Raw genomic sequence first — 24,959 nt, 5'->3', positions numbered from 1 at the left:
CCTTAAGGGGAACCAGAGTCTTTAAACTACAATTGTCGATCAGGGACCTTAAGGAGTGACCGGACAAGCTTCCTTAAGCGGAACCGGAGACTTTAAACCATCGAACAGTCGATCGGAGACCTTAAGTAGTGACTGGATAGACTTTCTTAAGGGGAACCGAAGACTTTAAACTATCAAACAGTCAATTGGGGACCTTAAGCAATGACCGGACAGACTTTCTTAAGGGGAACTAGAGACTTTAAACCATAACAGTCGATTGAGTACCTTAAGCAGTCATCAGACAGTCTTCCTTAAGGGGAACCAGAGATTTTAAACCATCGAACAATCGATTGGGGACCTTAAGGAGTGATTGGATAGGATTCCTTAAGGGGAGTCGGAGACTTTAAACCATCACAGTCGATTAGGGACCTTAAGAAGTGACCAGACATGCTTCCTTAAGGAGAACCAGAGACTTTAAACCCTCCCTAAGATCAACCATGGAGTTTAGCATCAACATTACTTATTGTGCAGAAAATTAATTTTGCTCGGGCATATAAATCCGACCGGTCCACCATATAGTCGGGGAGCGCCCAAAGGAGCATTTATATTGCAGATGATTAATCTTGCCCGGGTATATGAATTCGACCGGTCCATCATATAGTTGGGTAAACCCCAAAGGGGCATTTAAATTACAAATGATTAATCTCGCCCGGGTATACAAACCCGATCGGTCCATCATACAATCGGGGAAAGCCCAAAGGAACATTTATATTACAAATGTTTAATCTCACCCGGGTATATAAATCTGATCGATCCATCATACAGTTGATAAAAGTCCAAAGGAGCATTTATATTGTATGAATATTTCATCCAGAGATATTGTAGGATCGAAAAGCGCTAGAGGGGGAGGGGGGGTGAATAGAGCTCGTGGCTAATTTGTTTGTTTTGTAAATACGTAGCGGAATATAGAAGTAAACTAAAAGCAATCGCTAACACTTTTGGTAACTTGGTTCGGAGCCTGTGTCGACTCCTACTCCAAAGATCACGATCGTTGATCGCTTTCGGTGGATAATTACTATAAGCTTAAGAATCTTTATAAGATTAATTACAAGTACTGAACTTAAAAAGATTATACCGACAATAAAAGATTATGAAAATAGTCATCGATTGTCGGAATAGCTTGTTAGCAGCACATGGAAGAAGGATCACAATTGGAAGTGTTGTTATGCATCAATTTGTGACCTGCTTATATAGGGTCGTTGAAGGCACCTTCAAGATCCTTGGAAGGCACCTTCAGCGAACTCTTATCCCCCAAATCTTAGCTGTCGATAAGCTCTATTGCGATCACTGATTATCCACCCGAAGGAGCCTTCCATCAGCTGTCCAAGGCGCCTTCAACGTCCTTGGAAGGCACCTTCTGCCCTACTTCTTGCGCAACTGCAGCCAAGGCGCCTGAGGCACCTCCAACAGCTCGGAGGTACCTTAGACATTGTTCATTTGAGCATTCTCTTGTGTAACTCCCTTCCTACAAGGCATATTAGTCTATAAACAAAGTATACCCTGTAAAACAAAGTTAGCACAATAAAATAAGATAAATACAAGTATTTGACAGTCACTAGACTGCCCTATTCTGACTTCGAATTTCGCTCCAAAAATTCTAGGTCAAATCGACGCCTACTATTCCCTCACCAGGGAACGCGTCCTCACCTACTTCACTCAGGAGAAGTTACCTATTGCCAGATTGATCCTCCAGATTAACTGTACTTTTGTTTAATGTCCGAAGCTTTCAGTATTCATGTTGGGCGCCCGCTCAATAACCCGTCTAGACTTCCACCCGGTTCGCCACGCCAGGATTTCAACCTAAAATTCTTGACTCTAGAATTTTGCCCGAAGCGCTCGGCCCGCCAAGACTTTCCGCTTGGGGTTACCACCCCCTAGGACCTAGGGTTACCACCCCCTAGGGTTTTCCACCTGCCTAACCGCAGCTACGACTTTTCCTCACTTAGGGTTATCGCCCCCTAGGACCTAGGGTTACCATCCCCTAGGATTTTCCACTTACCTAACCGCAGCTATGACTTTTGCCTAAGAACACTTAGGACTTTTCTACAAGCTCATTCAAACTTGTTAGATCATAAGACAACTTAACTTTGAACCCTTTGACATAATTAAAACCCAGGTTCGATCGTCGGATGTTTCCCACACCAACAATCTCCCCATTTTTTATTATGGTAACATGGTTCAAAGTTAAGTAAAATATAACAATAAATAAAGGAATTTAAGTATGAGCATAAATATAATAATTTGTAAAAAAACTCCCTTATGCTCTCCTTTCATAAAAATTATGTTTAAATTCTTAACTTTGACTTTTCTCTCCTCCTTTGACATAAATAAAAAATAATACTAAGTAGAGAGAAGGTTGTTTTACATGTAAAGATAGAAAAATAATATTTATTCTATTTTAAGCTCCCCCTAAAGGGTAGCACTTAAAAAACTTACGTATGAAAGTGAGTCAGCCTTTTTAAAAAAAAAACTTAGCTTTTGAAAATAAGTGCTTTGAAACACATTTAGCTAATTTAGAAATACTTTGAAAATACTTAGCATTTGAAAATAATTATTTTGTCAAGTACTTAGCTTTCAAAAGAAGTTGATAAGAACTTAGCTTTAATACTTAGCTTTATAAAGGTTTTGAAAAAGGTTTAGTTAAAAGTACTCAGCATAAAAAGGATTTTGATTAAAGCTTAGTTAAAAAAAAATTGATAAAAACTAAGTTAAGTACTTAGCTTAAAAAGCTTTTGATAAAAATACTTTTAGCTTTAAAAATATTGTGATAAAAACTTAGCTTTAAAAAAACTTTAGCTTTTTTAAAAAATATTTTGATAAACACTTAGCTAAGAATATTTTGATAAAACTTAACTTTTTAAAATTTTTTTGATAAAAGTACTTAGCTAATTAAATGAATTTTTTGAAAAATACTTAAAAATACTTTATCCAAAACTAGGGGCGTAGCCAGCAATATTTTTCCTGGTGGGGGCAAAATGTTTTTACATATTAATTTGAACTTCACATAATAAAAATAAAAGAAACTAAATAAACATACCGAATTCTTATTTAAGCCGTATTTTGCGATTTTTCAATACATCAAACTTGTTTATGATAAATTCTGTATCAATACCTGAAGCAATATCCCTCTCTATATAAACAACCATGGTATTGGCCATAAGGTCATTTTCCATTTTATTACGAAGTGGCGTCTTAATGAGTTTCATCCCTGAAAAGGCTCGTTCTGTAGTTGCTGTAGAAACTGGAAGAGTCAAAACCAATCGAACCAACCTATCAATCAAAGGATAGATAACTGACTTTGTCGTTCTGGCCAATGTTTGGCACAAATGATGCAAAGAATTAAGATTCTGAAACTGCGCATGACGCGGTATATCAAATTTATAATGATCTAATTCTCTCTCCAAATCTCCTCTTTCTTCTAGATTGAAATCATAGTAGTAAAATTTATCAACAAGAGAACAAATGTCAGGCAAAGAAAATGATTTGAATCCATCAACGGGACTCAAAGCATTACTGAGAGTAAGAAGTTCTATTGTGCCCTCTGGAAATCTTTCATTCAATTCCATCAACTGAAAATCTATTACTGCATTAAATATTTCAAAATGATAGTGATCATGGACTGTTATATTGTTTTTCTGCTGGCAAGAACGTTTTGTACCTCGTGTGTAGCAATCATCAAAGTCTAGCACCTCAACATCATTGCTTTCACAAAACTTCAACACACTCCAAAGAAATCCTTCCCATCTATCATCTCGGATCTGTTGAAGATTTAGTCTAGTAGTAGAAACCAAATTTATAGCATTCAAAATATCTATGTCATTCTTCTGTAATGTCTGACACAACTTATCTGATATTCCCAAAACTTCATGCATCAGAAATAATACAAATACAAAGTCAAATGATTTTATATCCAAGTACAAACCTTTAGCCTCTCCTCGAATGTTACTATTGGGACCTTTGTCGACAAGATCTTGAAGAAGTGTACTCATTGAACCAAACAAACTAATGAATCTCCTAACAGAGTTGAAATGTGAACTCCAACGAGTAGCTCCAGCTCGTACCAAAGAACAATCTTGATTAGATCCAGTACCAGTGTCAATTTCTCCCAATTTTATCAAATCATTAATTTCAGCTTTTCGGATAGATTTCAATTGAAACTGACGTTTATAAGAAGATGAACCAACAAAATTAATAGCCGAAGTTAATGTTGAAAAGAAACACCACACATCATGCACCTCTTTAGAAACTGCAACTAAAGCAAGTTGTAGTCTATGAGCAAAACAATGAATATAATAAGCATGTGGAGAATCTTTAAGAAATAAAGCCTGGAGTCCATTCCATTCCCCACGCATATTACTTGCGCCATCATAGCCTTGCCCCCTTAGATTTTCAGTTAACAGATTGTATTGGTTGAATACATTGCATATCTCTTTTTTTAAAGTTAATACACTTGTATTTTCAACGTGAACTTCAAAAAATCGTTCTCTAATGAACCCATCCCGATCAACATATCTTAAAATGATAGCCATTTGTTCTTTACTTGACTCATCAATTGCATCATCAACGAGGATACAAAACTTGGCTTCTCCAATTTCTGCACGAATTTTATCCCTCACAATATCAGCAATAATTTTCAAAATCTCTCTTTGAATTTCTGGTGATGTGTACTTTGCATTTTTAGATGCTTTTTCCAAAGTACTACCAATTTCTGGATTCATTCTTCCCAACAAAGCTACCAATTCCAAATAATTTCCACGGTTTTTAGAGGCAATTGATTCATCATGACCCCTAAAAGCACAACCTTGCATAGCAAGAAACTTCACACTTTCTATGGACACCTTTAAGAGCAACCGATTTTGCTCAATTTGCTTAGAAGATTGTTTTTCTAATCTTCTATCAATATGCTGATCAAGATTTTTCAAATCTCCCCATTTTCGCATGGCAAAGCTATGTCTTGAATTCCCATCTCCTTCATGTCTCTTGAATGGACAATTTTTACAATTAACTCTTTTCCAATTTTTAAATCCCGTGACAGTGAATGTGTCAAATTGTGCTGAGTTAGTGTCAAAAACATAGCAAGGGAAACAAAATGCACTTTGTTTCTCAATAGAAAATTCAAGCCAAGGATATTTTTGAAACCAAGAAGATTGGAATCTACGCTTTTGACCTTCACATTCAGTAAAAGGATAATCATATATAGGTTGAATTGGCCCTTTATCAATATATGCTCTTCTTACCTCATCTTGAAGTTCAATGGGATGTTGTAAAATTGGGATGCGAATTCCAGGATCAGAAACATATTGCAAATTGTTACTCGAATTCGGAAGTGGTTCATCAAGAGTCTCATTTTCAAGTCTTGGTCTTTTAGTAGATGCTGGTTCTGAAATACAAGGAGATATGTTATTTGACCCATTTAAATCACTTGTTGATTCATCATTCTTCTTTCTGAAGAAATCAAAGATTTTTTGATTCTTCATTGTAATATTTCACCTGTAATCAAAATAAATTTTGTAAGTCTAAATTATTTAAGCTAATTCAATTCAAATTGCAAATTCTTTACTTTTTTTAACCTATAATATAAGTTCAATTAAAAAGAATTAGCACAATTATAAATATAAAATAACAAGTAAAATCATTTTTCAAAAATAATTTTTTAAAAAATACACTTCGAACAGCACAATTATAAATATAAAATAACAAGTAAAATCATTTTTCAAAAATAATTTTTTAAAAAATACACTTCGAACATGTGGGAAGCTAACAAATGAAACAAATTTGTCTACATTTTCAAATATGAAGATAAAAATTTCAACCGTACACAACATTTTCAAATTTCAACCCTAAAAATTTTCACAAATTTATCTTCTTTGAACAAATATAAACTAGATATCAATGTTTACATTTTCAATCCTAAATATTAGAAATTTTAAAATCCCCAATGTTCAATTTCAACCCTAGAAAACAAAAATCTTAATATATTCACATAATATTAAAAAAACATAATCTATATACTATGTAATTGATTATACTATTATATATAAATAAAATCGAAATACAAACCTAAGAGAATTTTCTTCAAACTTTTCCAAGCCGCCACTTTTTTGTAAGCCGCCACTGTTTTTGCAAGCCGCCACTTTTTTGTAAGCCGCCATTGTTTTTGCAAGCCGCCACTTTCTTTGTGAATAATTTAGGGTTTAGTGACTTTAGTAGGTGGCTTTAATGTTTTATCTAATAATGATTTAATAATCAGCTATTAATAACCTAGGCCTTGAATTGGGCTTTAAAAATGAATGGGTTTGATTTAATAATTACAACTGGGCTTTAAATATATATACCTAGGCTTAAAATTTTAAAATTTCTGCTGGGCTTGTGCCCAGCTTTGCCCATATAATTCTCCGCCCCTGTCCAAAACTTAGTTTCTATTTTTTTCAAAAATAATTTATTTTTCTTTTCAAAAATAGTTTGAACTTCCTCTTTCAGAAAGGTTTATCTTTGAAAAATAATGCTTTAACAAAATAAAAATTAATGTTTTAACCTTCTTTTCACTCCCCCTTAATTAATGCCAAAAACAAATAAATGCTTTTTAGGGTATCCTAGTGTCCAAGCATGTAAAATAAATATAAAAGTTATTATTTATTTTTAATTTTTTTTTTAATTTTCCATCTCACCCATTCTAGGTTATTAAGCATGTTCAGCTTATGAGTGTGTGTGAGAAGGAGTTAAGTTTATTTTAATTTTATCAATATTTAAAAATATTGAGATTTTAAAATATAAGTTTGAATTTTCAATGAGTTTAAATTTCAAATTTTAAAATATGAGTTTAATTAGATTTAAACATTTGACAATAATTAAAATTTTGAAGATTTTGAAAATATATTGAAAATTAATTATAAATTTACATATTAATTATGATTTGAAAATTAATAATCAAATAATTAAGATTTTTAAAATTCATTATGATTTTAAAATTAATTTTGAAATTAATTATGATTTTGAAATTAATTATGATTTTATAAATAATTATGATATTTAGTAAGATTTTGAAATTAATTATGATTTTATGATTTTGAAATTAAGTAAGATGATTTTGAAATTAATTATGATAAATAATTATGATTTATTAATTAAGTAAGATGATTTTGAAATTAATTATGATAAATAATTATGATTTTGTAATTAATTAAGTTAACTTAATTGAATTAATTTTAGCTATTTTAAACCTAGGTCCATCTCACCCTTTTCTAGATTTTCAATCAGGGAACCTTAATAGTTTTATGAGATGATTAATTTAATTTTCAATTTAAATTACAATCTAAGGATTTATTTATAATTGAGTTAGACTAAGGTTTTATAGTTAGTCAATTAAATATTTATTTCAATGATCAGCTTCTACGCTGTGGCGAGGCACTAGGCCTTCTTGGTATGGGATCATCCACCAGTTCTAGACAAAACCTTTCAAAGAAATTGAATATTTAATTTCCTTTCTGAAACTCCTAAGTCTAACAAGTCAAGTGTGAATCAAGCCTAGGTTCTTATCTATCCTAGTCTAAGCATGCATAATAAAAGCAGTAAGGCAAGTATCAAACAAATCTATTTATTGATAAAAATTATTTTTCTATTGACACTCTCTGGATCATAGCCTCAATAGGGTTTATCAAGGTAATGAATTTGATCCTTGGATACCCAATATTGATCAAGTCCAACTTGATTAATCAAATTTGATTTGGGGACCCATGTTTGGACTAATTTTCTATTTGATTGATTTACTAATGATAAGTAGGATCTAAATCTTTGTTTGACCTTGTATCCAAGCCCAGTTCGGTTGTATATGACCCTTTGTTTTCCAAGAATCAGATCAAGATTCTTGGAACCCAAAGTGAAATGTTCCAATGAGTCTTTGAGTACTTTGACTTGAGTTTTCAAATTGGAATTTTCTTCTTGAACTTGCTCAGTCAAAGAACTTAGGTTAGTCTCCTCCTTAAGGATTGTTACTTCCTTTTGGAGTGACTTGACCCGGACGTTGGATTTGACTAATTTTTTAAATAAATATGAAACTAAATTTTGTAAATCATCTATGTTAGTACCAGAAATTAGAGAGCTTACAATGTGATTAGGCCCTTCAAAAATGGATACGAATCTGTGGCTTCTCTCATACTCAATTTCTGATTTGCTCTCGATATCATATTCGAACTCGATTTCGGCAACGCACGCTTGTACCAGTAGAGCAAGGAAGCTTGCTTGCTCGTGTTCTTCGTCGGAATCTTCAGAGGGGGGGAGTGCAGTGCTATACCCTTCTTGGTGGGTCATTTAAGAAGAAATCTCGCACATAATAAAAAGGCAACAAGGATTTCAAGATTTTATCTTGGATTAGTAGTGCAGGAACAAGAGAATATAATAAAACTCGAGTAGTGTTTGCACTGACTTCGAGAAATGAAAGAACTCGATCGATAAAATAGATCAGAAAGTGGCAATTTTACCAATTCCGATTAACTCCGAAAATTTTAAAAAATTACCACGAAAAAATTGCTTGAATGGTGGTTTTATCGATTCGATGCAACTCCGCTTTGATACCAATTGTAGGATCAAAAAGCGCTAGAGGGGGGGTGAATAGAACTTGTGGTTAATTTATTTATTTCGTAAATACACAGCAGAATATAGAAGTAAACCAAAGGTTACTTGATTCGAAGATTAATTACAAGCATCGAATAAGGAAAAGAGTATGCCGACAATAAAATATTATGGAAGTAGTTGTCGCTTAGTGGTGGAACTTAAAAAGATCTTAGTGGCAAAATGTTGGTTGTTCTTCTTGGACAAATTTTGCCCTGACCGACATTCGACATGCACAAATCATGCCCGCACACAAGTCAACATGGTTCAGTACAATCCGAGCCCTGGATTTGCACCATCATGCCATGAAACTCCCAATGTGGGACTAAAGTCTCATTTACAATGGAGCATCTTTCCTTTTCCACATCTTCTCCATTCACTTTTATTCAACAATTAATACATGTATCAATTAATTGATACTTTAATTTCAATCACTCTTAGCTTGAGTTAATTGCTCATGTCCATGAAATTTCTTTGTCTATCTATTATAAGTTAACAACAACTTATTAGGACTTCCATTGTTTAGAAACAATATCTCTAAGACTTCTTTAGTGTTAGTCAATCTTGACTCACTAGGTCATCATCGTTTGTCCAAAATTCTCGTCAAGGACTTCATCTTTTTTTATATATATATTTAATTAACCTTGACCTGCGGAGACTTCTACTTATTTAAAATTTATTTCTTTGGCACTTCATCTTTACTTGACATTTAATCTATTTTGACCTATTAAGATTTTCATTGCCAACACATATTGAACTTCTTCACTTCTGAGTTTATAGCCTACTTTGACCACGTAGTCTTTTCCTTTGATAACTCATTATTGAATTTTTCACATTTGTTAATACTTGTTAAACGTCTCTACTATTTACTATCAAGTATCATTTAACCTTGATTTACTTGACACATATAAACATATTGCTAAAATATCAAAACACAAACCTTAGTCAATCTAATCTAAGATCGACCACACCAACAACTTGAAGGACTATCTTTATAACAATCCCACTATATTGAGACTGTTTAGAAAATATAATATTTTCATTAGCTCCATACTTAAAGTCCTTGTAGACTTGAGTCTACATTTGGGAAAAATAGCGGCGGAATGCCCGTATCATAAATAATCTGATGTGCATCATAAACTACATTCATCCTGACATAGAATACTTAATTTTAGGGTGAGTAGATACACTAGTAATTTGGGCAGCAGTCATTGAAAAATGCAAATGACAATGTTGAGGTGTATTAAATATAGAATGAGTTATGAATTACACTACTCAAGATATCCAACTATGTTAGAGGGATACAATGATGTTGACTAGATATCTTAGATGAAAGATTCTAAATCCACATGGAGTAATGCTCTAAAAATCTTTAAAAATGGCTTATATAACTTGGCCTACCATGGAGCCTGCGTTTATAGATTTAGATAAAGCTACAAAAAAAAACATAATAACTTTACTATTTCTTAAAGACATTACTAACTATTGGATAAAACTTGTGCTGACAATTATATTATACTATGATAGCTGAAAATACTACTGGAAGAACATAAAATAACAAGTATAATGGTAAGTCTTGATGTGCATTCCTTAGAAACATAATATACCATTAAGTAGTTAATCTCAAGTGGAATAATTTTCATCAATTATGTAAAGTCAAAGGAGAATATAAATATGCTAATTAAAGGCTTACCCATAGATCAAGTATATTGCTTGTTTAAGAGAATTGTGTAACGACCACCCTTCTTACTACTACTACACTTTAAGGATGACCGTTACTTAACTACTAACTCTACTTAACCGGTATGATTAAAATCACGAGGAGTCTCTACCGAAAAATTTTGACAGAATCTCCCCTGTATCGGTGACCATAATCATTAATACATAACATACTATACATCAACCACAGGCGGCTGGAACATTTATCAGACACCCACGCAGTTAAATAAGTATCAACACACAAATATCTACTTACTAAACTGAACTCATCCTACATGCAATCTAAACAGAATAATCTCAAATGACATGAACTTAAAATACAACTCAAATGTTTACAATAACTAAAATGCGGAAACTAAAAAGAAGGAAAGAAGACTAAAGGAACTCCTTTCTAGTCCCAAGACTTCCATAGTCCTGACATCACACATCATCTGCGCCACCTTGTCGCCTTCCTTTATCTGCAGTAAGAGGAAATGTAATCTATAAGCAAAATGCTTAGTAAGCGCTATCTAACTCACAAAAACTCGATATGCATGTGAGTATATTGAAAACTAAAACTGAATGCTCGAAGGGAAAAACTACTCATGCTCATCTACTAGTAAATAAACAAACATACTGAAGTGCTAAACATGTAAAGCTACTCATGCTCTTCTAATAGCAAAGTACAGTAAGCTAATCTAAATAACATGCTAGCATAAAAGGGAACTAAACTTGCTAATTCTAAAACAAAGTGAAACTTGATTCATTTGTTCTAAAATTATTCTTTTATACTTTTATACTCATGTGAAACTTATTTTGTTTGTTCAAAAACTTATATTTATAATACTTCAAAATAATAATCAACTTCTTCTTGGGCCCGGCAACTGTACTTGCTATGCGCGCATCCCTAACTAGACCCGAGATAGCTGGTCCCGAATCTAGTAGGGTTTACTAGGTTATCTAAACCTAGGGACCGAATATGGGAGCCCAGCCCAAGGATTACTGAGAGTCCTGCATACTAGGTTATCTAAACCTAGGGACGACTATGGGAGCTCAACCCAAGGACAACTGAGAGTCCAGTACAGTGTCACTGATAAAAGTAAAATACTTGTTATCTTTTAATACTTCTAATATATAATGTCTCGACATTTTCTTTAGCACATTGTGTGCCAAAATCCCTAAAGTCTTGATTTTGGTATCTACTTAAGGCCTTGGCCTTTTTCTTTCTTTTCTTTATCTGTCTTATACTTGTTAATACTTCTAAAAGAATTTAATAGAACTCTTATTTTTCCACTAGAATACATGGCTGTTCATGCTTGTTAAAAATAGCCAATGAAAACTAGAAAATCTGCATATCATACAAGCTTAAACTACATCTAAAACTTGTTGGAATTAAAACCTTAAATCTTGCTACAACCGAGATAAAAGAAAGAGAGCAAAGAATGCACGCTACTCAATAATCTCTAGCTATTCCAAAGCTGTACAGTGTAATCCGATAGCAAAGAAAACAAAGCACACTAGCTACTCTTAAACTTCTAGCCGTTCTAATGCTGTACAGAAAATCCAAAGCAAGGAAAACATTATAATTCAATACTACTCATGCTATTCTAGTAGTAAGGAAACTACACATGCTTAACTAATAACAAATAGGGAAAGTCTAACAACATGATAGAATATATCAAAAAATTGAAATGCTAAACTGCTAGTAAAAACCTGTATTCAATTTTAGTAAAATATGCATACCTACTTAACCGTACTTCTGCATTTAAGCTACAAAAACAAACCTACATGTTTTAGAAGAAAACTAACTCTAAATCGACAGTAGCAACAATAAGGTAACAACATAAAGAAAACTACATGCTAATCAACAATCTATGCCTTCTCATGTTCAGCTAAATAGCCGAATTTCACAACAACCCCAAGGGAGCTACTTGTGCCCCTTTTCTTTGCATAAAATCAAGTTGAACTTGATGTAAAACTTAAAACAAACCTATACAACAAATTCACAGCTTAACCTTTTTGCAAAGCAACCCAATTTTCGAAGCTTGTAAAACCCCATAAGAACCGAGCAGGTTCATCAAGGTTGCAACAGAAAGTTTGGGTCAAAATTGAGATCATAACACTTCTAGAACCAACTATCCATACTATTTCAAACCCCCTTCTCCTCTTCTTAAAGAACTCACGGCAGGAACCAAAAAAAAAAAGGAGAATTTCTACTGGAAACTCATGCAAAGCTTCGGGAATCTCCTTTAAATCCCTAACAACAGTTCACTTACAAACAAACTCTAAGGTTTCGTTTAAAGCTTCAGACACAAAGAAAGGAACAAGGAATAAACCTCGGAGCTATCCTACTGCAGGTGAGTAGCAACTTACCTTGGGTTTCTTGGACTTACAGCCGAAGAAGAAGGCTTCCACTGCTCTAGGGTTTCGGGTGGACATGCTTTCTCAACGATCCCTCCCTATCTACTTGTTCTCCTTGGTGAGACGGTCCCGAAGATGTGAGAAGCTATCGGAAAAACCCCCCGCCGGCCACCGGAGGAAGAGCCCTAGCTCCAGTCCTGTTCCACCCGAAAGAAGGAGTGTCGACGCCGCGTGAGAGGAGAAAGGGTGAGGAAAGAATTTAGGTTTCGTGATTAATCCCTAAGTTCTTCCTTTTAATACTCTAAGGTTTCTGTTAACTAGTACTACTTAAATATATTTCGATATAGGTTTAGTTAAGAAAAGTTTGGTTGGTCTGTTGGTGGGCTGCGTTCTGCTTAAGGCCCGGCTCGTGGGTTCGAATCCCGGCTGCAACTTATTTTCTTCTTATTATTTCTTGCTATTAACTTCTATTACTTAAATAAAATTCTTGATTCTAACCATATTAACTAGAGATTCCAATATCTTGATTCTAAAGAGACAACTAAGTTATAAGCTTCAGTAAATGAAAAAAAGACTCTTAGGGTGCGTTTGATTCGGGTTATTCTTGATAACCTTGGTTTATCAACAAAAACCTTGTTTGGTTTAGGTATTCGATGATTCCCAAGTAATATTCCATGCCCGACACGTCAGCAAAAGGGTCATGCAGCCCGGAATCGAAAAACCTCAGAAAACTAAGGTTTTTCTTGATTCCGGGGTTAACGAATTTTTTTTACCAAAAATACCCTCCGATAAGAAAAAACATGAAAAAAAAGAGAAAAAAATGTAAAAAAAAATATTAAAAAATGTAAAAAAAAAATGTTTTAAAAAATTTAAAAATTTATTTTTTAAAAAAAATAAATAATTTTTTAAAAAAATTAAAAATAAAAAATAAAAATTTAAAAAATGTTAAAAAAAAATTTATAAAAATTTTTTAAAAATTTTGAAAACTTAAATTTTTTTAAAAATTTAAAAAATAAAAAAAAATTATAAAAAATTAAAAATTTTAAAAATAAAATAAATAACTAAAAATTAAAATTAAAAAAATGTAAAAAAATAAAAAATATAAATATAAATAATATAAAAATATAAAAACATTAAAAAATAAAAAAACACATAAAAAGTAAAAAAATATATAAGAAAAAGAAAAGTAAAAAAACATTAAAAAATAAATAAATAAATAATAATAATATGTATAGTTAGTTTTGTAACTGAGGGTAATACGGTAAAATATTAAAGTAGGGTATTCATTTAAACTTTCAAACAAATAAGTTTTTGTTGCATTACCTAAGTTGAACCAAATAACATTTGGTTATGTTTTATTCCCTATAACCTTGGTTATGTGATTACCTAGTAATCACATAACCAAGGTTATACATGATGACTTGAACCAAACGCACCCTTAATATTCAAATTCTATATCATACGGTTGAGAGTACAATGGGGTATTACATAATACTCGTTATATATATATATATATATATATATATATATATATAGAAGATACTATGTAAGTGCAAAGTAAAGATCTCTTCAAATAAAAAAACACTTATGAAATCTCAAAAATTAATGCCAAAATACCTGCAATATTTTTCTTTTTATCGTGAAGATGCCTCTATCTGAGACCAAAATTCCAAGTTTACCATTTAAAATTTTCACCTATATCACTCATTTGTCATGGCCCCTATCTTCTTAAAACATAAATAGATCTATGACCTGAGTTCACGTCAATCAATTCATAGAAGAAATATCCCCATCTCTGAGTTCATCTCCAATAAAGTCATTGATACGTGGGTTTGGATTCAATGGAACACATGCCCTATTTTGTGTTGCTCGCACTACCAAACACCAAAAAAAGTCCTCGTCGATCATTGACTAAGATCCTTCATAAGTAAAAGAGTTGGTGAACTGTTTGTTCTTCATCTTTGAAATATTGACTGTATCTTTCATGGATTGAGATTGATTATTTGGTTTAAGACTTTGCCTCAAAGAATTAATATTTTTCATAGTACAATTATTAATTGCATGCAAGAGAGATTACTTTTTACCTAATTAATTAGCTTGAGTTAGCCAGCTACTTGAAGCTTCTTTCTTAAATCAATTTGTTTCTTAGAGTCACATCAGAGTAAGATGTGATTTTATATCTCTCTTAAATCACTAATTGTTTTATTGCATCGGAGTTGCATCATAGAAATTAATGATGATTAATTTCTAATGAGAATTCCCATTGGCTAACTGTTTATTTATTTTTTAACTAAGCTAAAACATTATTCAAACTTTATGTTGATCATTGACGATTCATTATTCAGATTTTATGTTAAAATTTATCATTCATCATTTGACGATTCAGCCACCATTAAAAGCATTGCGTGACATCTGATTATTACATATGGAAACTATTATATAAGACATATATTTACTCTTTTCTATTGTTTTTAAATGTTATGTTTAATTAACCAGCAGCGGCTTCTCGTTTTTTTTATTATTTTTTTAATTGGCACGTCTTACGTCGATACAAAGTCTACTAACAATTATCAATATAAATCGAAAGTACTATTTATGAGACTAATTTTTTTATTTTAACTCAGTTTCTATAAAATATGTTAATTCAAATAATAAAAATATCCTATAAAATAGAGTTAACTCACAAATAAAATAAAAAAATTTATGACTTAGATTCTATTTTATCAAGATCAGGATCTAGTCAGAGTCTCAACTTAGACTTCCAAAATAGATCTAAACTGGACCATCACCTACAACTCTATTGGGCTCGTCCTCATTGGATCTCTCTTTTTTATAGTATTTGCCTTCATTTACTTGCCAAAGATCTAATCCTTCAGACCTATTTAGACTTTCTTTGGTCCTGCTTAGTGTCTGATCAATTTGATCTACTAAGACTTATCTATAACACTGCATTAGCACAATATATATAAAATAGTAAAGTAAAACAGTATTAATAGTATTAAGAATTCGCTGGTATGGTCGACTGTACGCGATCGACCGGAAATTAGTCGGTCACGCATGCTTGAAGTTTACTATTCCAAGACTTCTCATTACATAGGGCTACTGTTGGATCGAGAAGCGCTAGAGGGGGGATGAATATTGCTCGTGGCTTTCACTTATCGTTTTCGAAAACGTTCGAGTAAAGCAACGGAATAACAAATAAAACACACACACAATAAGACCCAAATATTTTTACTTGGTTCGGAGCCTTAAACGACTTCTACTCCAAGGCTCACGCTCGTTGAGCGTTTACTTTGAGCAATCACTATAAGTTCGCAAATATACAATGATGAAGTACAAGTAATGCAATAAATAAGTTATACCGACAACAGAAATACTAAGTTTGAAACTCCTGGTCATCGGGGTTGTAGAGCATAGTTGAAGCGTTCAGAGCAGCGTACAAGAGCACAAGTTGTTCAGTTCTCGTTGTTCTCGAAGCTGCTTCCCGAGGCTCCTTTTATAGCCTCTGCAAGACTGATCCAGATCCTCAAAGCTCGGGATCAGGTTTGACCCGAAGCGGATCGGTCGACCGATCCCTGCGTTCGGTTGACCGATCAGATGATCTCCTCCTCATCCGATCTGCTCGCTCCGTTTCGATCTAGTCAACTCCTATCCTTGGATCGGTCGACCGATCCCAAGATTCGGTCGACCGATCAGATGACCACCTCATCCGATCCGATCCCCTCGCTTCGATCTGGTCAGCTCCCATCCTTGGTTAGGTCGACTGATCCCCAGGTTCGGTCAACCGATCCCTCGACTGAACCTGGTCTATAATATGGAAATCTGGTCCTTTTGTGCTGCGATTCAGTCGACCGATCAGACCGTTCGGTCGATCAATCATGGCTAAGTCTGACCCTGTAGAAATGTTAGTTTCCTACAAAACAGAGTTAGACAAATAGCAAATAAAATAAATAAGTTGATAGCTTTTGGGTTGTCCAGTTCTGACTTCGGATTTCCTACCGGAAACTCTAGGTCGAACCAACGCCTACTGTTTCTTTCGCGGGGAACGCGTCCTCACCTACTCCACTCAGGAGAAGTTATCTTTTGCCAGTTCGGTCCTCCAGACCGACTGGGCTTTTTGCTCGGCGCTCAAGTCTTCCAGTTTTCATGCTGGACGCCCGTTCCACGACCCGTCCAAACTGTCACCTGGTTCGCGACACCAGGATTTCCACCTAGGGTTACCCTAGGATTTTTGCCCGAAGCTTCGACTCGCCAAGACTTTCCGCCTAAGGTTACAACCCTCTAGGACCTAGGGTTACCACCCCCTAGAACCTAGGGTTACCACACCTAAGGTTTTCTCTTTGCCTAACCGCAGTTAGGACTTTTCTTCACTTAGGATTACCACCCCCTAAGACCTAGCTAGGGTTACCACCCCCTAGGATTTTCCACCTGCCTAACTGCAGTTAGGACTTTTGCCTAAGTAACCCTAGGACTTTCTTGCAATCTCATTTACACACATTAGATAACAAACCAACTTAACTTGAACCTTTTGACATAATCAAAATGCCAGTTCGATTGTCGGATGCTTCCCGCACCAATAATCTCCCCCTTTTTTATTATGGAACACGGTTCAAAGTTAAGCAAAAAAATATGACAGTAAATACAGAAAGTTAAACATGAGCATAAATGAAATAATTTGAAATCAACACCTATGCTTCCTCTTTTCATGTTTAAATTCTTAATTTACTTAACTTTGACTTTTCGTTCCCCCTTTGACATAAATAAAAAAGAACAAGTAGAGAGAAAAATATTCTATGTAATCTTAAGCTCCCCCTGAAAGGTAGAACTTAGCAAAATTTAGCTTTTGAAAACTTAGCATTAGGAATTTTTTGAAAATACTTAGCCCATTTTTTATAAAAAAAAACTTGGATAAACGTAAATATTGAAACTGTCAGAGCCTTTCCAAAGAAAACTTAGCTAAATTTTTAGTTTTGAAAATGCTTTAAAAATAATTATTTTGTCAAGTACTTCGCTTTCAAAAGAAGTTGATTAAGAAACTTAGCTTTAAAAGACTTTGATAAATCCTTAAAAATTATAAAAACTTAGCAAAAATAAATTTGATAAAAAGATGTTGATAAAAGCTTAATTAAGTATTTGGATTAAAATAGATTTTCATAAAAAACTTAGTTAAGTACTTAGCTTAAAGGGATTTTTCATAAAAGCCTAGTTAAATACTTAGCTTTTGAAAAGATTTTTAAGAAAAACTTAGTTAAATACATCGACACTTAAAAAAAATACTTTTTCAAAGACTTATTTTTCTAGATAATAAAATATTTGAACTTGATGAAATATTTGATGTTTATTTTAAAAAAAATTGAATTCCTTTTAAAAAGAAATCTTTAACTTAAAAAAAACTTGACTCCCTTCACTCCCCCTTAATTAATACCTTAATAGATTCTTAGGGTCCTAGAGTCCAAGCATAGCAATTGTTACATATAATTTTTCTAAATTTCTATCTCACCCATTCTAGGTTATCAAGCATGTTCAGCTTATGAGTGAGTGTGAGACGAAGTTAACTTTATTTAATTCTTGTCAATATTTGGAATTGAGGTTAGTTTGAAAATTTAATGAGTTTGAATTTCAAATGAGTAAACATTTAAAATTTTGAAGATTTTGGAAATATAATTAATTTGAAAATATGATTTGAGAATTAATTGAGATTTTAAAAATTAATTATCATTAAAATTTTGAATTAACTGTAATTTGAAAATTAATTATTATATGATTTAAAAATTGAAAATTTAATAATTAATGATTTAAAATTTGAAATTATTATGATTTGAAAATTATAATTTTGTAGATAATGATTTTGAAATTAATCATAATTTAATTATGATTTAAAAATAGTTGACATTTTGAAATTAATTAAGATTTTAAAATTATTCATAAAATTAAATGAGATTTTGAAATTAATTGTGATTTTAAAATAATTATGAATTAAGATTTTTAAAATAATTATGAAATTAATTATGATTTTAAAATAATTATGAATTAAGATTTTTAAAATAATTATGATTATGAATTACGATTTTTAAAATAATTATGAAATTAATTTTGATTTTAAAATAATTATGAATTACGATTTTTAAAATAATTATGAAATTAATTATGAATTTTAAAATAATTATTAATTAAGATTTTTAAAATAATTATTAATTAAGATTTTTAAAATAATTATGAAATTAATTATGATTTTAAAATAATTATTAATTAAAAATTTTAAAATAATTATGATTTTAAAATAATTAAGTTAAATTTATTAAATTGATTAAGGTTGATTAATTAGATTAAATTAACTTAGTTTAAATAAATTCGACTAAGTTCATCCTAGGTTCATCTCACCCGATTCTAAGTTATGAATCAGAGAATCGTATATAGTTTTGTGAGATGGTTATCTTTTAATTTAGATTATGCCTAAGGATTAATTTACATTTGAGTTAGACTTAGGTTTTCTAATTAGTCAATTAAATACACATTTCAAAGATTGACTCCCAGGCTGTAGCGAGGCACTAGGCCTTCTTGGGTATGTGATCATTCACCACTTTTAGACAGAGCCTTTCAACGAAATCATATATTTAATTTCCTTTTTTGAAACCCCTAGGTTTAACTAAACAAGTGTAAATTACGTCTAGGTCCTTAATCTATCCTAATCTAAACATACATATTATAAAGAAAAGAAAATAAGCAATCATCAAGAGATTTTATCTATTTATCCAGATAATTTTTCTATTGGCTCCCCTTGGATCATAGCCTCGATATGGTATATCAAGGTAATGGACTAGATCCTTGGGGACCCAATACTGACCAAGTCCGACTTTATTAGTCGGGTTTGACTTGGGGACCCATGATTGGACTAAGTTTCTATTATTTCTATTTACAAGTGATGAGTAAGACTTATATTTGTGTTTGGTTTTAAATCCAAGTCCGGATTTGTTGTAAATGACTCGTTGTTTTCCAAGAATCAGATTAAGATTCTTGGAACCCAATGTAAATCGTTCCAACGTGTCTTTAAGTTTTTTGACTTAAGTTTTCAAATTGAAATTTTCTTCCTCAAGTTGTTGGACTTGAGTTGAGCTTTCAATTTGAACTGGCTCAGTCAAAGGACTCGAGTTAGTCACTTCCTTAAGGGTTGTTACCTCCTTTTGGAGTGACTTAACCCGGACGTTGGATTTAGCTAATTTCCTTAACAAATAAGAAACTAACTTTTGTAAATCGTTTACTTGAGTACCGATGAATAGAGAACTTACAGTGGAGTTAGGTCCCTCATAAATGGATACGGATCCGTGGCTTCGCTCGGACTCGATATTTGATTCACTCTCGATTTCGAACTCGAACTCGGACTCGGTTTCGACGATGTTCGCTTGTACCGGTAGAGCGAGAAAGCTCGTTTGTTCTTCTTCGTCGGATTCAGATTTGTCTGATGACTCAGACCATGTTGCCTTCAACACCTTCTTCTTTCTAGTCTCCTTTGTCTTGCTTGTACCTGCAACCAACACAACACCTTCCTCGGCCGGAGTAGTATTAGTCTGCTCAAATAATTCGTCTATTAAATCATGCTTATTTACTTTCGTATTGGAAGTACCTTCGTGTAGCTCAATTAGCTTCTCCCAAAGTTCTTTGGCACTCGAGAACGGGCCAACGCGGTTCAGCTCCTCATTGGTTAGTCTGCACTGCAGTGTATACGTTGCTTTGGCGTTTGCTTCTACCTTCTTTATGAGTGTTGCATCCCAGTTCTCGCATGGGATAGGTTTGCCAGCGTCGTCAGTTGGAAGATCTAGACCAGTTTTGATGATCATCCAGACTTCAAAATGCGTTTGGAGGTACGACTCCATTCGACCCTTTCAGTAGCCGAAGTTTTCTCCAGTGAAGAGCGGTGGGCGATCAGTGTTATAGCCTTCTTGAAGAGTCATTTTAGAAAAACAATCTCGCACAAGAAAAACAAGAAACTTTGTTCCAAAACTTGGTCTTGGATTAGCAATGCGGGATTAAGAGAAAACTAACAATTCACTAATTTAAAAAAAATATTAATAAAATATTAAAAAAAATATTTTTACAAAGTTTTTGAAAATGCGATATCTTGATAATACCGACCAATGGTTTATTTTTAACAAAAATGATATCTAATTTTGCTTTTCAAAAAGGAACCCCCCTGCTCGATTGATGTTTCACCAATTCAAAGCGGTCTAGCTCTGATACCAATTGTTGGATCGAGAAGCACTAGAGGGGGGGGGGGGTGAATAGCGCTCGTGGCTTCCACTTATCGTTTTCGAAAACGTTCAAGTAAAGCAGCGGAATAACAAATAAAACACACACACAATAAGACCCAAGTATTTTTACTTGGTTCGGAGCCTTGGGCGACTCCTACTCTAAGGCCCACGCTCGTTGAGCGTTTAATTTGGACAATCACTATAAGTTCACAAATATACAACGATGAAGTACAAGTAATGCAATAAATAAGTTATATCGACAACAGAAATACTAAGTTTGAAACTCCTGGTTGTCGGGGTTGTAGAGCGTAGTTGGAGCGTTCAGAGCAGTGTACATTGACTAACAAAAAATGGAGCAAAGGGTGATAACTTTACTACAATAAGTTAAGGGGTCAATTCTTGACGAACGCATGCCCTTAAAAAAAAAATCCTTTCACCCTCTAACTATAGGACAGATTATGAGGGCCGTCAAAGTGAGTGTAATTACCTTTGCTATAATTAATTTAGCATTTTTAGGAGATTGTGAAAAAAAATTATGTTGAAAACAATAGTGCCTTATTGCAAATGTTTGAAATAATTGTTGAGTTAATTTGATTCAATAATGCAAAAGTACATCCATTGTATTCAAATACAAGAGATGCATCACACATTACCTCCTCCGTACTGGCCCTCGGATGGATTGGCGGGGACATTGATGGTGAACGTATTCACTTTTTTATCACCAAAAGATGCATTATACATATCTTGATCCTAAAATTTAAAATGAATTGATATCGTTGACAACTTAAATGAAGAATGTAATTATTGTAAACGTTAAAATGTAAAATATTTAGTTATACTAGATTATAAATGTTGTCTCTTGTAATAAGTTGTGTGGATGATTCAATAAATTTTGTAATGGTAGAAGAATATTGGAAAACATTATAAATTTTGTAATGGTAGAAGAATATTGGAAAACATTTTTGAGGTAGATGATACATGAGGACATGAACTTTTGATTGAACTAAAAAATGCATTAGAAATCTTGAATTTGATATTGATATTGATGATATAAGAAGTCAAGGTACGACAATGAATCAAATAGGAAAGAAAGCACAATGGTGTTCAGATAATCTTACTTAAATTAAATCCTAAAGCTTTTTATACTCTATGTCGATGTCATAGCGTTAACTTGACATTTGTAATATGATAAATTATTATCCCAAAATTATGTCATTGTATGAGGTCCTCTTCTATCAAATGAAACAAATTTTTCAAAGATCATGCAGAAGGTCTAACATGAGTTATTATCATGATACATTAGAAAAGTCAGGTAGAAAGTAAATTTTTAAAAACAAGAGACGCTTTAATTGGCTTAATAAACACGAATGAGGATCCTAAAATAAAGAATGAAGTTGAGTCCTTGATGACATATCAACTTGAAATTTTTAAACTTTTTATTTGGAATAACGATTTGGTATAAATCGTTATATGCAATCAACATTATTAGTAAATTTTTTCAAGTAGAAAATATTGATATTGATATTGTTATTAAACCGTTAAAAGGACTTGTTTTGTATTTTAAAGACTATAAAATTTGAGTTTGATAAGGTAATGACGGAAAGTAAACACATGACAAGTGAAATGAGAAAGGTAACAACTAAAACTAAACAAATGACAAATGAAATGAGAATATAAGTTGTATAATAAAAATCTTTTATTTGAAGAAAGATGCGATTTGATGAAAGTGATGGTAATAAAATAAGGGAAAATTTGTATGCAGTCTTTATAAGACTTGCAAACACAACTTTGCATATATTCCCCATTGAAAAAATTCTTTGTTTTCACTCCCTAGTATAATATACTTACTTAATTGCCTCTGATATTTTAAGTATAAAAAGTTTAAAAATGAGTATAAATCTTTTTAAATTCAGTACATTAAATTAGAATCTAGTATATTTTCTATCAAATTGAGTACGATTTTTTTCCCACCTCAATTGGATGGAAAATATACTAAATTTTCTTTAAATGGTACTCAATTAGATGGAAAATATACTAGATTTTCTTTAAATGATACTCAATTAGATAAAAAATATACTAGATTTTTTTCAAATGGTACTGAATTTAGGAGGAATTATATTAAATAGGAAAAAAATCGTACTCAATTAAATAGAAAATATACTCGATTCTAGTTTAAAATGCTGAATTTAATAGGAATTATACTCATTTTTAGACTATTTATACCTAAAAAATATGAAGGGCAATTTTAATAGAAAATATACTCGAATATACTATATTTTATTTAAATGATACTCAATTGGATAGAAAATATACTAGATTTTTTTTAAATGATACTTAATTGGATAGAAAATATACTAGATTTTCTTTTTACATGGTGCTGAATTTAAGAGGAATTATATTAAAACATGAAAAAAATATACTCAATTTAATAGAAAATATACTCGATTCTAATGTAAAGTGCTGAATTTAAGAGGAATTATACTCATTTTTGGACTTTTTGTACCTAAAAATTTGAAGGGCAATTAGGTCACAATATTTGCATGAGGGAGTTGAAGCAAATAAAATTTTGCATGCAGGGAGTGGAAACAAAGTTTTTTATGGGTGGAGATTACATGCAAAATTCAAGTTGTGGGATTTTTTTCTACTTTACCATAATTAGCTAAGAATCCTTTAAAATTAATTATTATTTTTTAATTGGCCAAACTATTTCTACTTTACAAACTCAATTTGAATAACTTTAAAAGTCGGGATAATTTTAAAAGTACAATTATTATTTTTTTATTTGAAAAGGTTAAAATGTTAATGATAATTTATTAAGATCTTGTAAAAATCTCAAAATAATCTGATGTTTATATTTTTTATTATATTATTTAATCATGTCACATTCATTTTAAATATTATATATTATTTGATATTTAATTTATATTTTAGAAAAAAAATTCATTAATAAAAAATAATCATATATAATGTTTGAGGAACTAATTGTTTTTAAATTCTTTAAAAAATGTCAGGTTGATCTTGAAATTGAGTCAAAATTGTAGGCAATTACCATGTTGCAGCTCTAATTAATAAGAAAAAATATGGAGGAGAAAAAAAAGGACGTTTTGCATAATATATTCTAATTCCAAAATCATAATAATATATCATATGCTGACATTTTTTATACAACGGCAAGGGTATTCGAATCCACGAAATAACAAAATGGCTACGCTTCACATCACAGCCGTCCACTCGCGGTCCGCGGGCTACCGTCACACGTCGTGACCGTCAAACGAACTCGGCGAGTCGGCGACCGTCACACGAACCGGAGATCATCCCACGACGTCGCTCTGTCGAACCCTACGTCCTCCACCACCGCCGCACTCGAGGCGGCCGTCGACTCCACGTGCTCCAGCCCCAAGAACGTCTCCAGGCTCGAGATCCGCTCCAGCAGCTCCTCCCCCATCGCCACCGGGGCCTCGCCGGACGAACCCGGGCTCTCCTCCCACGCTGCGGAGGCAGACCTCTTCTTTCTCGTCGGATCCGGCGCCGCCTCGGAGAAGTTAAGTTTGGCTTTGCTCCCGCGGATCTCGATTGCCGCCGCATCGTACGCCCGCGCTGCCTCCTCCGCCGTCGCGTACGTGCCCAACCAAACCCTCGCCCCCTTCCTCGGATCCCGTATCTCCGCCGCCCACTTTCCCCACGGCCGCCGCCGTATGCCCCGGTATTTCGTCTTCCGACGCCTCTCCTCCGCCGGCTTCTTCCTCTTACACTCAGCTGCACCAAAAATCGCGAGCAAACCTTAAGAAATCAAACCCATCGATTAAAGTAGGAAGACGATGAGAACGTTACCGTGAGAAGGAAGGCTTTCCGCGCCGGAGATAGTATCGTGGCCATCCATGAAGGCCACGGAGATGATCGCTCCGCCGCACATCTCTTCTTCTTCTACGCCTCCAGCGAAATAAATGAACAAAACTCTTCAGGAAGAGCACTACTGCCACGACTCCACTTCAACCCCACCCATTCTCC

At 33.1% G+C, this 24,959-nt stretch overlaps 2 protein-coding genes across 2 annotated transcripts; both read right to left on the bottom strand.

The window, feature by feature from the left end:
* Positions 1-3,083: 3,083 nt before the first annotated feature.
* On the bottom strand, positions 3,084-6,191 carry LOC121986885 (zinc finger MYM-type protein 1-like). Its single transcript, XM_042540813.1, has 2 exons — positions 6,100-6,191; positions 3,084-5,484 (listed from the first exon to the last, which is right to left on the bottom strand). Exons 1-2 carry the CDS (start codon positions 6,189-6,191, stop codon positions 3,084-3,086), a joined length of 2,493 nt encoding a protein of 830 aa, XP_042396747.1.
* A 17,845-nt stretch (positions 6,192-24,036) lies between these two features.
* On the bottom strand, positions 24,037-24,959 carry LOC121985253 (ethylene-responsive transcription factor ERF071-like). Its single transcript, XM_042538578.1, has 2 exons — positions 24,783-24,959; positions 24,037-24,707 (listed from the first exon to the last, which is right to left on the bottom strand). Exons 1-2 carry the CDS (start codon positions 24,862-24,864, stop codon positions 24,247-24,249), a joined length of 543 nt encoding a protein of 180 aa, XP_042394512.1. The 5' UTR covers positions 24,865-24,959; the 3' UTR covers positions 24,037-24,246.

Source organism: Zingiber officinale, chromosome 5B, assembly GCF_018446385.1.
Source record: "Zingiber officinale cultivar Zhangliang chromosome 5B, Zo_v1.1, whole genome shotgun sequence".
Lineage (NCBI taxonomy): Eukaryota > Viridiplantae > Streptophyta > Magnoliopsida > Zingiberales > Zingiberaceae > Zingiber > Zingiber officinale.
This window is presented reverse-complemented; position numbering and strand designations above follow the sequence as displayed.

Coding starts and splice junctions, on each gene's coding strand:
- LOC121986885 (XM_042540813.1), bottom strand. CDS start 6,191: ATGGCGGCTTACAAAAAAGTGGCGGCTTGCAAAAACAGTGGCGGCTTA. Junction 5,485..6,099: donor TTTGAAGAAAATTCTCTTAG/GTTTGTATTTCG, acceptor TGATTTCTTCAG/AAAGAAGAATGATGAATCAA.
- LOC121985253 (XM_042538578.1), bottom strand. CDS start 24,864: ATGTGCGGCGGAGCGATCATCTCCGTGGCCTTCATGGATGGCCACGAT. Junction 24,708..24,782: donor GGAAAGCCTTCCTTCTCACG/GTAACGTTCTCA, acceptor TTTTTGGTGCAG/CTGAGTGTAAGAGGAAGAAG.